General features: G+C 36.0%; 1 protein-coding gene and 1 long non-coding RNA gene across 2 annotated transcripts in view; one reads left to right on the forward strand and one right to left on the reverse strand.

The window, feature by feature from the left end:
• On the reverse strand, positions 1-10,614 carry LOC121431550 (delta(7)-sterol-C5(6)-desaturase-like). The gene is made up of 6 exons (XM_041629069.1): positions 10,426-10,614; positions 5,753-5,901; positions 3,946-4,156; positions 3,268-3,564; positions 2,324-2,444; positions 1-860 (listed from the first exon to the last, which is right to left on the reverse strand). The coding sequence occupies exons 1-6, from the start codon at positions 10,535-10,537 to the stop codon at positions 710-712; spliced, it is 1,041 nt and encodes a 346-aa protein (XP_041485003.1). The 5' UTR covers positions 10,538-10,614; the 3' UTR covers positions 1-709.
• Positions 5,858-17,334, forward strand: part of LOC121431552 — an 18,083-nt gene continuing 6,606 nt past the window's right edge. Inside the window, exons 1-2 of the long non-coding RNA XR_005972136.1 lie at positions 5,858-5,940; positions 8,890-8,945. This is a non-coding gene — a long non-coding RNA (uncharacterized LOC121431552). The remainder of the gene's footprint in view (positions 5,941-8,889; positions 8,946-17,334) is intronic.

The raw sequence follows: 17,334 nt of genomic DNA on the forward strand, positions 1-17,334 counted from the left end.
TTAAAAATACAAACAATACGTACACACACACACACACACACCATAATTCGCTAGTGCCGTGCACTGGATAAACAATAATTTAGTATAAATGACGTTCGATCCGTGGCATATATTTCAATATGAGCAGATCGTATATGTACATGTATACATACACAATATACATCATTAAGTGCATCACTTAGAAATTTACAACAAAAAAAATCAGATTCTTACACACTAAATGTTAGAATCTATCAACGACCGATATGATGTATCTTGCATTAAAATAATATTCCATAGGAATATAACACAATTCAAACAAATATATTTTATTACAACTTATAAAATATTGTTGATATTTTGGAAAATTATTTCCTATATGGCTCAATGACTCATTTTTTTGTTACTTCCAAGACTACCATCTCTCCTTTTGAATGATTAGGACTTGGAATTCCAATAAATTTGGGCCATGCACTGTCAGTCGAAACGATGCCTGTGAGTGATTATTCCCAGATTGTCATCAATCAAATTAAGATTATTTACGTCTGAGATCGATCTTTAAACGCCACCCCGAGAAAGGCGCGAACTGAATCATTTTCCATATTTATATATTTTTTTTCTTTTAGTTTGAATACATGACGTCACACTTTAAATGGTCTGTGGCAATGTCAGTCGTTGGCAAATTGGGCCAGTCTTCTGGGTTAATTACATCTACGTTCGTATCTGTTCTTCATTTGCCCTTTTTATTTGAGGGCGTCGATGTTTTAGGAGCTCCCTGTCCACCGAAGATAGTTTCTGAGTAGTGTCGGTCGTTTCTCATCAGAGTGCCATGAAGTTTGTCGAATAACTCGGTGTTGAATCCGAAGTTGCAATGGAAAAACCTGTTGAATAAGTAATTGAATATTTGTAGTGAAAATGATGAACAATGATCAAGAATAATGATTATTACGAAGCTATCAGCATACAGTATGTTTTTATCTAGATGTCTGTAGTGAAATGTGTGTGGTCTCTCAATATCTGTGTGTTATCATGGTTATAAATACATATTCTTAAAATATACGTTTTCAGATATCTACTATAACTACAGAGAATAAATTGACCTATAATTGTATTTGTATAGAGAATCTGAAATGATTTGAGAGGAAAAGTAATTATGTTGCTACTTGGTAACATAATAATTGCAGCATAAATGTATTGAGTAGTTAATTAGCATGTTATCATTCAAGTAGGTATATTAACTATACTGCACTAGCATTATGGGTCAGGAAACTGGCGTGTGTGTGTGTATTTTAGTTTTGTCAGACGTGTATCAATCATATATGATTATTTACGTCTGGGACCGACCTTTAACGTCACCATCCGAAAGACGTGACCAGGGGAGCGTTTCATCAACATTTTTGTCCGACAAGTTGTCAGATCTGACATGTTTCCTTCGTTTTGATTGGCTGAGAATCACTGTTTCTATGGTAACTGTCGGATAAAAGGGAACTTGTCGGACAAAACGTCCGACAAGTCCTTTCATGAAACGCTCCCCAGGGCTCGAACCTCTGCAATCAATTTGTAACTTCCCCACAGCTTGGATTACAGGCGCACGCCACAACGCCCAGGTATGAGTAGTTGGGGACTCAAGATGGCGCTGTTGCTTCGTATCTGCTTTTATTCGTTTACCCATTTATATACTTATTTAATCTCTTGTTTATTTATTCATTTAAATCATATATTTCTTTATTCATTTCTATTTATCCATTCATTTAATTAATTATTCTATTTAGTCATTCATTTCTGTTCTCACTCATTGTGAGTGGGATATAAATTTCTATCATGATTAGCTCTTCCAAAGTTCCAATGATTGTGTAAATTACATTTTTTTTTAAAAGGTTTAGAAAAATGAATACAAAAAACTATTAAGTTGAAACTACACAAATGGACCACTTCTAACATTTTACACTTATGATGAATTAATGTGTCGTAAGTTCATCACCCTAGTGGTGTTATTTTAACATTACAGTGTAATTTTAACACCTGATCGGGGTATAGTCCACCTTCCTGAACACCAAACCGGAGTCATTAATAACACTCTATCATTTTACAGTGGGTGATTTTAAGTCTGGTGTTGGCGTTGGTGTCGGTGTTGGGAGCACAATTTAGATTGCTTCCCCTTGCTCTAAAACCTTTTCTGAGTTTGTAAAACTGATCCGGATCACATTATTAACACCTCAACAACGAGTGAGCGACTTTTCAAGGCCATCTTCATTTTATGTTCGGTGTTATAATCGTGTAAAAAATGACAACACCAACACTACAAGGTCAACACTGAACTTGAATTCACCCAGTGTGTACTTACTTATGATGGTTATCATGGAAGATAACGGCAGGTTGCCAAGGCCAGAGTGGATCTAAATGAATTCCTGAGTGGTCTAAGATACTGTAGTAGTAGCCGTAGATCAACCAAAATATAAAAACACCTATAAGTATAAAGAGATTAAAAGGGAGGTTGAAATGTCATTTTCTTTTAGGGCGGGGCAAGGAGTGAGAGCCAGCTGATAACTTTATTCATTTATTGTGTTTTCTTCTAATATACCTTATTTGCAATGAAGGTAGATCAACAATGTAAATCTATTGAGATGTGGTAGAGTATTCTTTGGACATGTTGGAGTCAGTAGGAAGTTGAAAGGAGTTCATGCGCTGTGGTTTCCTTACTTTGAGTTTTGCTGTTTATTTTTGGCACCAAAATCTCTAAATGACCAAGTAGTGTTTTACGTCAATCTGCCTGTCAACCCTCAAAATGATATTATTTAGTTTATTCTTGGGTGATCTTGTTGCTGTCTTTATTAATATGCAAACTTTACGTCGGATCCACTACACCAGGCAATAATTAAATCATGCAGAAAAAGGGAAGTGGATGAAAATTTGAAGCATGAGTTTGTAGGTAGAGACAAAGAGAAAAATTATTAAAAGAGAGAAAAGATATATGAAAATAATGCTCGAGGCAGCGTATAGCTAACAGACCCGATTCTGTGCCGACAGAAGGGGTTCGTAAGAACCCTTGCGTTATTTTAGTTGCTTCGCTTCAATTTACGGCTGGTATTAAGTCTAACTTGTTTACTTGACAGCCAATCACAGCTCGCCATTTAGCATCCATTGTCTATTTCGGTTCTATTATAATTTTTTTTTTAGTCATTCATGCCATTTTACTCCGTTGTTAAGGCTATTTTACGAAAAATGACAGAACAGAATCTACGGACATAAATTTCTTACAAAATTGAATGTTCAATGCCACGCCCTTACCTGCATGCATTGGTACAAAGAAGAGCGGGAGCTCGATGAGAAACTGGAGCGTTAGGAACTCGTAGGGGTGCATGGCCACCGCCCCAAAAGGGGTGGGGCACTTGAACCGGTGGTGGAGTTTATGGTACCGCTTATACCACGGGGGATAGTGCATAGCCTTGTGGGAGTAATAGGCGGCGGCTTCGTTGTAAACGTAATTCACTGGTATTGAGAGGAGGAAGTACATCCAGCCATAGTCCGATATGTTGTAGTATAGTTTGGTTTCCCCTCCGTTGTTAATGTACGTTACGAGGATGCCTTTGAAATTCAAGAGACAGAAGGAAAACGAAGTGATTAATAATTGTGTTGTGACAATTTCCAAAAGCACAGCCCGGTGCGTGTTATAAACTCGAAGTGAAATTGATCCTTGATACTGGGAATATATGAGATGATGTCATACAAAAATCTAATAGTTGGACAGATTTTGACATAATATTCATAACATAATATTTCAATTTTCTGTTTTCTGCGCCTCGGAATAGAATATTTCTAGATAGATGGCGCTATATAAATGCCTATTATTATTTGTTTTCTTCATGATTTTTTTTTGGGGGGAGGGGGTATGGCCCACTCCAATCTGTACGCAAGTGATGTTGAGTGGTGGCTGCTCTCGGAAACAAATTAAAGCAAACAACTAACCAGAAAGCACCGATCCTATAGCCATGTTCATCGATCCAAGTCTGAACTCGAGTCGGTCGTCTTCCGGCGTCAGAAAGCGGTCCGGTTGGCACTTCCACTCGGCTGCCCGGTCTCTGCGTTGGATGTAGAAATACCACTTGAGCCACCCTCCGACACCATAGAGAATCACAAACCCTCCAAGCAGAGACTGGAGGATGTAGAATCCAACACCCTGTATGACAATAAGTAGTATTTAATATTACTGGGGTGTGAAAACGGTTACAGTCCGTAATTCCGAAAGAGTAAAACTGCCTATATTCCTTGATGTTCGTTATTCCGAAAACGAAAAGGGTTCGTTAAGCAAATTATATTTTTATAAAATTATGAAAAAAATATTTCTTACGTAATATAGTAATATATATATATATATATATATATATATATATATATATATATATATATATATATATATATATATATAATATATATATATATATATATATATATATGTATAATATATATCATAATATAACATGAAATAAAATAATATATTCTACCCCACTACCAGCCAATTAGGGGGGCGTGCCCCCCCCCCCGGAGTGACCGCTACAGAACTGCTCTATACCGGTAGTACGGTTTAATGCGGGGAAAGTTTTACTTAAATGATTGTGGGGGGGTCAAAATCGAGCAATGCGTATGGTCTAAAGAGTTGCTTATATAACTTCTCAGGTTTCAATGGCGAAGATGAATAGTGGAGTAGGTTTCAAGGTACATGTATCTTTCTTGAACAATCGTTGGTCCTGAAAAGGACCACCCAAATTCGATGTTTCTTCAGTATAGTACCAACCTGTTGTGTTCTACTCTGAACATTGAAAAGTTAGCATTGCGATGAAGAAAAAACATACAGTTTTCTTAATTTTTAAATTACTACATGGGCATCTTTCATCTTTCTTGTGTTCCAAAATAAGTAACAAAAATTCTCTTCGTAATAACCAATGTTGGATTAGTCTTGAAAAATAAAAAAAAAAATATAAGGGACGGCGGTCTCTATGCAGGTATTCAATAATTCTTTACCAAGTAATACCCGGTTCAGTTCTCTTTAATCAGATCAGTTAACTCCATCGATTTCTAACTCATCTGCCGCGAGGTAGAGAATTTCTATAATTTCTCTTCGCACTGTGGTTTTATGTAGTTTTACTTATCATTGTGTTTCATTATGTTTGATTTTATGTGTTACTTTAAAAACTTTTAAATATTTTCCTAGTCATTTTGCCTGTTTTTTTAATGTTCTCGGACTTGCTGAAAAGCAGTCTGTATAAATGTACGTTTTACCGTGATTAGATAAATACAATACAACATAGGTCGCGGAAGCGGGGGTGGGGGGGCTTCACCACCCCACCCCCCCCCCTTCCAAATCCGTGTACAAAAACGTAAAAATGAACATATGATTGTGATTTCTTGCATGGTCAGCTCCCCCCCCCCCCCCACTTTGAAAATCGTTCCGCGGCCCCTGTAGAATACTTTTTTTTGTAATGAGGAAGTGTGAGGAAACATGTAGACGCCCATGGGTATCGATATACGCTATCCAAGCAACGTTCGTATTATAATTATTATTATTATTAAAATGTTGATTTAAAAATTGTCAAATTATGAGGTTGTCTGACACGTTATCGATCGGACAATTTTCTTTGAGTTTGATTGGTTGAGAAGCATTTATATTAGCTGTCGAGTAAAACAGACTTTCATGAAACGCTCCCCTAACCAGGAACTTTAAAGATTGTATACTGTACATAATAATTTGTATTTTTATCTTTTCTTTTTGCCAGACCTGCATATGATATCGCTCCAGAAGATTCTCGGTCTCTACGGTGCTTCCATTCTCTCTTCCCCGGTCGAGACCCGGTAAAGTCGCCCCTGGGATAAGGGATTCCCCATACCACAACTTCTGAATCTGAATGTAAAAAAGCAACCAGTCACCTGTATGGAGGAGCAAAAATACAAACCCAAGATTAGAAGGTAACTTTTGATAATATCTGTAAAGCGCCTATAAGAGACGTCTTTCCGATATTTCAAGCGCTATATAAAGATACAAAACAGTATGATACAAGTATCTTTCTTAGGATAATATAATAATAAGCATGATAAGAAGAAATCACCGAAATTATACTTCAAAAATGGGAGAGTAAAGATTGAGGTAAAGAAAAGGAAAGAAAGGGGGAAGGGAAAAAAGAATCGAAAAGAAAGAAGAAAAAGTAACTAGTTGGGGGTAATAGTCAAATATGACTGGTCGCCATTATACTTAAAAGACAACAACAACATATTATTCATGTTATTATTATTAACTTTTGTTTTGTTACTTGCAAGCTGTAATACCCGTAGGCCATATATGCATATAATCCACAAAATAATTGAAGAATATAGCCGAATCAATTTTCACCTTCACTAGTTTCATTTATCTTCAGAAAGACTTTCTAAAGATTACATGAAACCAGTAAAAGTTGAAATTTATTCGGTTTTCTTCAATTATTTTGTGGATTATTATTTCTATCGTTGACGAATAATATATTTGATTTTCGTATGTGTGGGTGTGTGTTTGCATATATATATATATATATATATATATAATATATATATATATATATATATATATATATATATATATAGACGTAAATGACTCAAGCATTGATGCAAGGCGTAGCTTCAAGTATCTCTTTAATTGGGCTAGCTTTCGGCCAGAATTAGGGCCTTCATCAGGCCTATAATGCATTGAAACAAAGTGGAACAAAACCATACAAATAAAATCGTAATACCAACAAAGTACAAAAATAATGGGTAATCAAGGGTACAGAACAGAACGATTACACTAGGATAACTGAATAGCAAAAATAACAACAGAGGGGGTAATGGCTTAAACGAGACGGTGGAATACAATAGAAATGATTGGGAGGACAAGGTGAGATTAACTGTGGATTCTGTTCATCTGAGGTAGTAGTAGATCTTGTGTAGGTAATACTGTGAAAAGGAGGATAATGTTTCAAGTAAAATGACAATTCGTGAACAGAATCCACAGTTAATCTCAATGCCGGTAAATACCTTGTCCTCCACACACTTAAGTTTCCCAATCATTTCTATTGTATTCCACCGTCTCGTTTAAGCCATTACCCCCTCTGTTGTTATTTTTTTGTTATCTTATTGTAATCCTTCTGTTCTGTACTCAACCCCCTCTGTTGTTATTTTTGCTATTTAGTTATCCTAGTGTAATCGTTCTGTTCTGTACCCTTGATTACCCATTATTTTTGTACTTTGTTGGTATTACGATTTTATTTGTATGGTTTTGTTCCACTTTGTTTCAATGCATTATAGGCCTGATGAAGGCCCTAATTCTGGCCGAAAGCTAGCCCAATTAAAGAGATACTTGAAGCTACGTCTTGCATCAATGCTTGAGTCATTTACGTCTGTACATAGAACATGATGCGCTGCAATACACGTTCTGCGAAGGGCCCTCTTCCTTGTATATATATATATATATATATATATATATAAATACCCGGTAGCCTCATATAAACAGTAATTTATGGAATTTATGAAAATAAAAGTTCGCGATCCACAGCATCTCTGATTCCTAACAGAACAAACGCATAAACTTTAAACGTTACGCTAGAGTCATGAATTTGTACCCCTCCCCCCCCAAAAAAAAAAAGCAAAATGTAATGGTAGATGCCAAAAGTGTCAAAATTATGCTGAAAACATGATGATGCAAATGAGGGTAGAAAACAAGCCAAACGAACTCTCAATAATAGTTAGATGCGAACTCTTTAAGTTTGAGGCCAACCTATTCTCCCGAATAAATTCGGACCGATTCTGCCCGAATACGCCCTGATTCGGATGGTTTCGGTGGATTCGGAATGTTCCCGAATCCCTCCCGAATTTTCTCGCATACAGAATACTCCCGAAACCACCCGAATATGTGTAGTCGGATGGATTCGCAGCTGATTTAGTTCCAATGTAACCAGCGGCGTACCCAGGATTTTCCAAAAGGGGGACAATTTTTTGTAGGATATTTCGTCCGCGAAAAAAGGTCTTCAACCACAAATAAAGGATTTCTTACCAGGAAAAAAAATGACAAAAAAGGTCTTCAAGTTCAAGAGGGGGCACACGTTTGTTTGCAATGCATTTTTACAAAATATTAATTTTGCTTCTCAAAAGGGCACGTCCCCTGGATCAGTTGTGATTCGTCAGGGGGATGGGGCAGTCTGCCCCCCTGCCCCCCCCCCTTAGGTACGCTAGTGGGTGTAACCCAAACTTAAACGATCGCGTAATATAGATTAAGAGTATCGGTTTGAATGAATTCATGTTCGTTTGTGTGCCTGCGGTGTCATGCGAAAAGTTCATCTGGTACCGTTATCATGTTTATTGTTTGCTCTGCGCAAATAAGAGGACGTTTTGTAAAGTATCCATGAGTCTATTTACAGAGTCGTAAGAAAGGTTGTTTCTTGCATTTTACTTAGGTTCATCGAACTCTTAATGAAAAGATCATTGAACTCAATGAAAGTTCGCAATGAGTAGCAATCTTAGAAGAAGGTTTAACAACAATTATATCCAATAATTGGTTACCTAAAAAAAAGGACGTCGTTATGACCATATATAAAAGACTATACTAACCCTTGGATATAAATGTATTTTTCAATCGAAATCATAGCCTGTATCCCGAAAATAATCATATTACTCCCTTTATGTTTTTCTTCTTTAAACCAATTATTGATGCCTCATTTGTTTTTCTTTCAACCATTGTAAACAAATTATGTGTATTTTTTTTTAGAAACAACGGTATCGAGCGCCATTACATAATCGTTATAATGCCATATCTTTTCATACGAAATGGATTTCATTAATTACATCTATAAAACTGCCCAAAACCCCGCAAAACAGGTATTTGTGCATTATTAATTGAACTTCTCTGTTCAGGTATTAATCAATGCAAGGTCCTTCGGAGAGGAATCGATGTCGGCAGTCATCTGGAGGTAAGCCTCTACTTAGTGGTTTTTCTGATACCTTTTTTCCAAGTCATTGGGTAAAAAAAACAATTGATCCGGGTTGAGTCAATTTGAATAAAGTTAAGTTTTACATCGTCATGATCGTATCCATATTAGACTCATAGGATATTTCATTTTAATATATTGAAATAAAACTTGAAAGTGAATTAGATAAAATCGAAATAATCACTGGAGAATAATCTCTGAGCTAGACGATATCTGGGGCCCGTTGCAGAAAGAGTTGCAATCAATTGCAACTCTAAAAATCATGCGCAACTTGATTTTCAACCAATCAACAGCGCGCATTTGGGACTTGCGATTGATTTTTGACTTGCGTTTAAACGCACCTCTTTCTGGAACGGACCTCAGGTGGGTGTTTCATTAAGCTGTTCGTAAGTTATAGCGACTTTAAGAAAGACTGGTGATCCTTTCTTGTGGTAAATGGTATATTCATTGGCGATGGTTATGTGCATAAGAAATGTTCACCAGTCGCTCTAAAAGTCACTCTTAACTTACGAACAGCTTTATGAAACGACCCCCAGATCTGTCAAGCCCAATTCATATGTCACATAGTGTCCCATTTTTTTAAAGTATATAACTTTTTTTTGTTCCCATTTTTGTGCTTGCTCCCTTGCCAAAAAAAAATATTTTTATTTGACCTTATTTATTGATTGATTTTTAAAAACCGGCCTAATCAGTTCTTTCCAGAGATTTCAATCCCCATCTTTTTTAAAGAAATATTGATACGGCCCCTGAACATGCCCCTTCCCTGAATGAAATGTTGAAATAAACGAATTGAACTGCTAACTTTGAGAGGGTCGATTGAATTCATGTTTTGATTTACGAAAAAATAATTATACCAAGTGTTCATTTCCGACACAATGCGTGTTTTCTTGAGCTTCACGATTGATTTTGAATATTCCTTTCTTAGTTTGGAGTATTGTAGAATTTGATGAGAATGCTACGTAAATTACTTAGACTGGAAATCAACCCAAATGTATCCTAACTTTGGACAAATCCAAACTTGTAATTTAATTTTATTTCACTTTTACGCGTTGGCCTTTATTGAATATATATTGACCTTTCATCAAATTTTGGATTTCGCGATTTTTCAAAACGACGAGACTTTTATTATTATTTATTTATTCATTCACGTTTTCTTGAAAATCGGTCTGCTCTATAAATGCCTATAAACAGATAAACATGGCTTATACAGAAAAAAACAGTGATCGAAAATAATGACCATGGTTTTCATAAAGAGAAAATCATGAAATGAGTATAAAATATGGAAAATAATGAATTCACACAAAGGCAACAGCAGTATTGAAGAAATAAAACATTACAAGGAAATTTTTCAGAAAAATATTGCTAGACAATTTAGCATTATAAAGTACTTGAAGTGAAATTGAATATTTTCCCCTGCTATTTTTTTTTTATAGTACATGTAGTTCTTTAATTCTGTATTTACCTCTGATACCGGTGGCAAGAATCGCAGTCATAAAACTCCCGACGGCTACAGCCAGCCGATTCCTCAATCCTTGAGTAAAACTGGAATAATTTTTTGAATCCTCCCCTCCCATAATGTTCCGATATACTTTGAATCAAATTAAAACTGAACAATGGATTCCTTCACTGATGATATCGATCCCAGCTATCGATAGAAGGAGACAGAAGGAGATAGAATAAAAGGGAAGGACTGTCGTCTGCCCCTGGTTACTGCCTCTGCTGGTGTTGATGACGACGACGATGACGATGGCGATATAAAATTCCAGCTATTATCGATATTTTTTAGCGTCTACTTTCCCCGCGTCATGTATGAAATATGTCATATTTTACACCAGGTTTTTTTCGGAATTCACTTCAATCTTTTGAAGCTATAGTGACGTCAGTATTATACCGGTTGACTGGTGGAGAAAGAAGCTCATCTTAGAGCACAAACCCTGAATTGATAATTAACCCACGACGAACCTCTTTAAACCTGATTATGAAAGTTCGGGGTTAGACGTAAGGTCAACCAACTTTTGTTCTCAGTATCAAACAGTTCGTGTGGATGTAATCATGATAATGATTGTTGGCCTATATAGCGACAGTAAAATAAGATATGATAGTGTATGCAAATAGATAACAAAATGGCGTGATTAATAAAAGTTTTTTGTTGTTGTTTCTAAGTCCTCTATACGAAAAATTAAACATGTGACGTGGATGTACATGTGCAGTCGCACATTTTCGCCACGTTACTTTTCAAATTGAATTTTAAATCTTTATCATTATCTCTTTTTTGGTTCTTTCCGTCCCTCGGACAAGAGAATTTAATTAAAGAAATTGAATTGATATGAATTAGATTATCAGATTCCCTGCTATGGCAATATCATGGGACTGGTCCTGCCTCCCTTCGCCCCCCCCCCCCCGATACAGTAGCCTATGTGAGAAGGTTCCCCCCCCCCCTCTTTCGATGGACCAAACATATCGCGAAAACCCCTTTCACCTTCAAAAATATAGGCTTACATTGAATTGTGAAGATACCATGTATTGGGCCTACCTAATTATTGTGCTTTTTTTTACCTAAACCGATTCATGTTTAGAATTGCACCAAAGATTATTCTGTTTTAGTTATTTAAGTTTCCACATCTTAATCATGTGAGGGGATTCTCGGCTATCAAATGTTTATGGAAAGTAAACGAAACGAAACTAAACTAAATCTGTGGAAATTTTAGCTAGCATTTTGGTGGTCTATAAACGATGTTCGTAACATTCTTGAAAACATATTTTGTGTTAATGCAAATGGCATGAATGTGAATCCGTCTTTTACTGGACTAGACCCCAGCTTAGGAGGATTTTCTATTTCATTTTTTTTTTTGCTGTTTTCGAAACAAGAATACTATTTCTCCACAGAGCTTTCAGACGAAGAAAAAAATTATCACCAAGGAAGAAACGAATAATTGTCCAGAATTTTCTGACGAGCACCCCCCCCCCCCCACACACACACACATGCTTTCCACCCCCGAAAATGTAAAGTGCCCGATTTTCTTTTCGTGGAACAACAAATTTTGGCGTAAGGAGGCCATTGGTCGCTACTTTATGCGGTGATAGTGCTGCTGCAGCCCCCCTACCATCACAACACCCAGTGATGTCCATTGCTCAAGCTGCTCTAGCGACCCCCCCCCCCCCCACCTTGAACCAAATGCGAGTTCCCTCTCCGGGCTAAATACCAAATCCTTTCGTAGAATCTTGCGTGATAAAATGGAAAGAAAGAAACCTACATCAACAATGATAAATCGGGACCCCCATGATAACTGTCACAAGGAAATGAAGTAATACTACTCTTTAAAGTTCCCAATCCGAAGTTAATACCTTCCCTGGTTACTGATTAACGCAATGGGTCATGATTATAACGGTCACAATATTATTTGTTCTTACTATTAACAGTGTCAAAACAAGTCTGCGGTTGTGTATACATTTTTCCATCTGAATAAATCGGCTTCAGTTTGTTGCTGTTTGGGGGCTGCCATCTCCAGTGGAAAAGATGAAGATGAACCAAATATTGTTTGGCTTCGTAGTGACAATTTTTTTATATCATCCAGTGATTTCGAGGAGTATAGAGACGTTATAATAATAATGTGATATGCAATATACAAGAACTGTTTTTATTATTATCATTATTTTCTAATTGTGTTTATGTACAGCCAGTTGCCCTAGTGTTTTTGCAATGTTTTGTCAGTGTACCTTGATTTCTCTTATCATTTATTTCATTTGTTTGTATTTGGATCTCTCTTTAGTAATAGTTGTCTAGGGTAAAACGTTTTATTTTAAGTAATAGCAGGTCGTGTGTACCCCCCCCCCCTTGAAAGTGACGACATTATTATTATTATTTTTTGCTTGTCAAGTTTTTTTCGGGGACGAAGTATAATTAAATTTTGGTTAAAACCCCTTGCACAATATATAGTGCATTCTACTAAAAGGAAACCCGTTCTCAGAGATAGATTTCACAATTATTAAACATGTTTTTTTTTATATGTTTTATTTATTTTCAAAGGTTTACAATCATCGAATCAATATACATGTAACAAAAAAAGCAGCAAAAAAATAACAATAATGATAAGAATAATAATAAAACACATAAAACACCAAAACATAAATACTGCAGCAAAAGATACCAAATAAGCATTACACACCAATTACAAAGCAAAACCCAAAGAAAAGTCAATCATTAAAAAAAAGAAGACATAAATACTCCCATAAACATGATAAAGTACATTTAAATGAAGATGGAAATGTACACATGATACATGTATAAATTTCATGTGCTAAATAGCAATATCAGTGTTCATATGTTAAATCTCCATTTCTGAAAATGCATGCTAAGTTTATATTTTTTTTGGCAATACCATATTCAAGTTTTTTATTAACAGCAATAAAGGCTTTATAACCTTCAAAACTTAGTGGCTTATTTTGAAATTTGCATATATAAATATGATATTTAAGTAAGAGAAACAAAAAAGTTACGAATTTGTCAGACTCAAAACCAAAAATTTTTTCAAATATAGAAACAGTTTGTAGTTTATCAATTTTCTTAGCAATAGCCTTAATAGCTTCAACCAAATGTGTTTAACAACGGGACACTCTATAAACAGATGGACATACGTTTAAAAAATTTCATCTGCTTTTAACGAGTGAGTTTCTTGAAGAAAAATAATGTCACTTTGGATGGATCTTGAATAATGAAACACTTTACGTCTTTTCACATAATCTTGAATCCCTCGACAATTAAAAGTACATAATTTTAGATCCATAATTTTAGGGTTGGGCATAATAGTGAAATATTATTACCATTAAGCAAGATCTTACAGAATATGGGGATAACAGGACTGCATGACACAAGATGACTGTCAACATACAAATAAACATTTCTTTGGGGTATAACATTTTGAAGCTGCATAAAATCGTAAACTGTGGTAGAAAAAAAAATTGACATGATTAGACAAAAAAAAAGAAAACAAAAGAAGCAAAGAGAAAAAAAATTACAAAGCTAACAAGAGCACGCTGATGCACAAGATAACACGACTTAGGGCTTCAAATTAAAAAACAGTCCAAGCCAAAAGCGCAAAAAACAAACGCAAACCATGAAACAAGTCAAAATTCACACAAAAATGTTCATGAACAGTGAACCATTTGTTTTCCTACAGTTTAAAACATGAATTAAAAGAAATGAATACTGTATTAAAATTGTGTGTAAAAGAGATGAATTAATGGACTTCACTCACAAAACAGAATAGAGAAGTTAAATGATAAATGTTAATAAGTTTTAAACCTTCTCCTTGTTCCTTCCCTTCCTTAAAAAAACAAAATAACAGAACCAAAATCCACAATGTAGAGATATGGCATACCTGTGAATTCGATTTACTACTTGGGGTACTTACAAGTTTGCGAGAGTCTTTCGTCTGTTCCATCCCTTCTAATTTAGACTATAGACCAATTTCACAACGTGAGAGGGCAGCAGACTGGTCGCCATGCTGCGGTGGGCGAATCAACCTTTATAGTACACGAGTCAATAGGGTATTTGGTACATTCGTTCGATTTTTTTTTGGACCAATTGAGCAGATTTCTTGTAAGATTCACAATGAGCATTAATCGGAGAAGTTCAGGTCGCAGCTGTGCTGTGTTCAATTGCCACAACGATTGGAGAAAGCTTCAGGATTGGAAGCAAAGTGAATGTGAAATTCACTCGCCTTGGACTCATGAAGCCTGTTTGTGTGTGAAGCCGTACTCCCTGCATAGGTTTCCAGGCCGTGATGAAGGAATGCGTCGCCAGTGGATAAAAAACATCAACAGAAAGGACTTAGATGGAAATATCAGTCCCCCCCCCCCCCCCCCTCTCTCCCCCTCTATCTCACTCTATCCCTCTCACTCACTCACTCTCTCACTCACTCTCTCGCTGGCCCCCCTCTCTCTCTCCCTCCCCCCCCCCCCCCCTTCTCACTATTCCCCCCTCTCCCTCTCTCACCCCCCTCCTCTCACACATACTCTCTCCCCCCTCTCCCCTCTCTCTCATCCTCTCTCTCTCTCTCATTCTATGTCTCGTTCACTCTCCCGCTCCTCTAACACAATTTACTAGCAATAAGAAGTGAGCTCCCTGATGAAAACCAACAGCGATCTTGGTCATCATCAACTCACTTTTACTGACAAAACTAAGGGGAAAAAAGTAGCCGAAGTGCAAAAATTCATCATACCTTCATCGGTCAGATATGGCCATTGTCTTACATCGTCTACCCAGGTGTCCATGCTTTATTTTATTGTTTTATGATGAAGTTAATGACACAATATCAGAGCTTATCTGTAATCTTTCATTGAATTTGTACACAGAGCCAATCGCGGTCAGCGCACTTGCCCACCGCAGCAATGGCGTCGCCGATAGAGGGCCAAATACATAAACCGGCCGTAAAATTGGTCTATAGAATGTCATAAATCACTGTCCAATATGTCCTGGTTTGATCCTCTTAGTTATTACTGTGAATTTTGCCTTATTTCGGCTCAGAACGAAAATATGTCTGTCCTCATGGTTGTACGAAGGGCGCCCTCCATTAAACATGTTTTTATTATACATTTGATATTCATTGTAAGAGTAGAATGTTGTATTTGATATGGGACCAACATCTTAGCAAACCGTTCGCGGATGGCAGATTAAAAACAATAAATATTGAGGTATGTCAGAAGTGATTTGCGCAGAACCCAAGTGTGAATCTGAATCCGATCTCATTTCAGGGATCGGTATAAGAGAAACTTACCAAAAGAAAATGGTAATGAGTCAATCGTCGAATAACCACGGTTGTCGTATTACGAACCAATCTTGTCCAATTTTTCTGCGCAACCTGGTTTTGACTTTAAACTATCGAAATCTTGCTTATTAGCGCAAGAAGTGTTCATCTCATATAGGTATCAAAATATAGCGAAATAATTGAATTGTATGATGATGTAAATGGATTAATATAATTCATTTTCCTTTGAATCCCGGTTTCCTTTTTTTTCTGGGACGCACTGTATATACATGTATATATATTTTTTTGCTCGCTCACGACTATTCAGATAATTTTACCCAACCACCATATTTCCCCCCTCGATATTTCTCACTACGCCACCAACGACATCAGTATCCAACGAAATACACACCTATATGGTATAGTGATAGTAAAGAGATATTTTAATATCATACAAATTTGAGAATAGAATGAATTTGTGCAATGAGCACCGTAACTTACTCTGTATACACACATCCACAGACACAATTTTAACATTGATATTCGCTTCTCGGGCACCAGGGTCCCGTAACATAAAGGTTAGCAATTAATCGTAAGCTTGATTTTTACGATTGATTGTACATTGTAGTCAATGGAATCAATCGTAGAAAAATGTTCTACGATCATTACCAAGCTTTGTGTTACGGGCCACTGGTTTGTGATTCATAAACATGATAAAGTTGATACGAATAACTCTGAAATATACAACATTAACGAAATATTTTCATTTTCTCCAAATCATATTGTGTATACAAAAAAAAAATCTTCACTTAAAATGTGGAATAGCCATTGCTGTAACTCACTGTGATTTGATGAAGAGCTACCCTCTTCTCATAGCTGAAGAACCGATTATAATGTACAATTCGTACAATAAAATACAAAGTAAATAGTGAGTGAACATCACAGACTCTCTCATTTGCATATCACTGCGCTGTGCATCTCTTTCGTGAAAAGAATTAGCGAAATTTAAAAACACCATAAATTTCTTATTCTGTACCGGATTTTGCTCATTTTTTCAGCGTTATGCAGGCTTGATTTTTTAAAGTGACTTTTTATTGGGGTGTACACCCACTTTAAAAACCGTCTTTTCTCATATTTTGAATTTTGAACAGCATATTCAATTGAATGTGTTGTAATTTATGGGTAGGTATTTCTAGTTAAATTGCATAACAACATGAAAATAATAGATTATACAAATATATTGTTTTCACACCAATTATACTAAGGGTTTCAAGATTATTGTTTGCCATAATTTTTTTCGTAGGAATATTGTTGAAAAAATGTATTAAACGACATCATAATACTGCTTGGTCTGTGTTCCAAATATTTTCATTTTTGAATACCGCAAAATCTAAAATAGCTTAGTACTTTACGTAGCGTAATACTGCAAATGATATGAATACACCCTTAATATCTCAAAAAGAATTGTTCCAAATAATATTACCGGGACTATTACCACTATGTAGGTACAATCTGTGTTGGTAAAATTGCGTTGGTAAATGTGTGTTAGGCCAGATAAATAATTTCAAAAATGGCCTATCATTCCTATAGCGCATTCCTATATGAGATATATTTTATGAAAATAT

The sequence above is a fragment of the Lytechinus variegatus genome, chromosome 18 (assembly GCF_018143015.1).
Source record: "Lytechinus variegatus isolate NC3 chromosome 18, Lvar_3.0, whole genome shotgun sequence".
In the NCBI taxonomy this organism is placed as follows: domain Eukaryota; kingdom Metazoa; phylum Echinodermata; class Echinoidea; order Temnopleuroida; family Toxopneustidae; genus Lytechinus; species Lytechinus variegatus.

Coding starts and splice junctions, on each gene's coding strand:
- LOC121431550 (XM_041629069.1), bottom strand. CDS start 10,537: ATGGGAGGGGAGGATTCAAAAAATTATTCCAGTTTTACTCAAGGATTG. Junction 4,157..5,752: donor TGGAGCGATATCATATGCAG/GTCTGGCAAAAA, acceptor ATTGTCATACAG/GGTGTTGGATTCTACATCCT. Junction 2,445..3,267: donor CTTTGTACCAATGCATGCAG/GTAAGGGCGTGG, acceptor TTATACTTATAG/GTGTTTTTATATTTTGGTTG.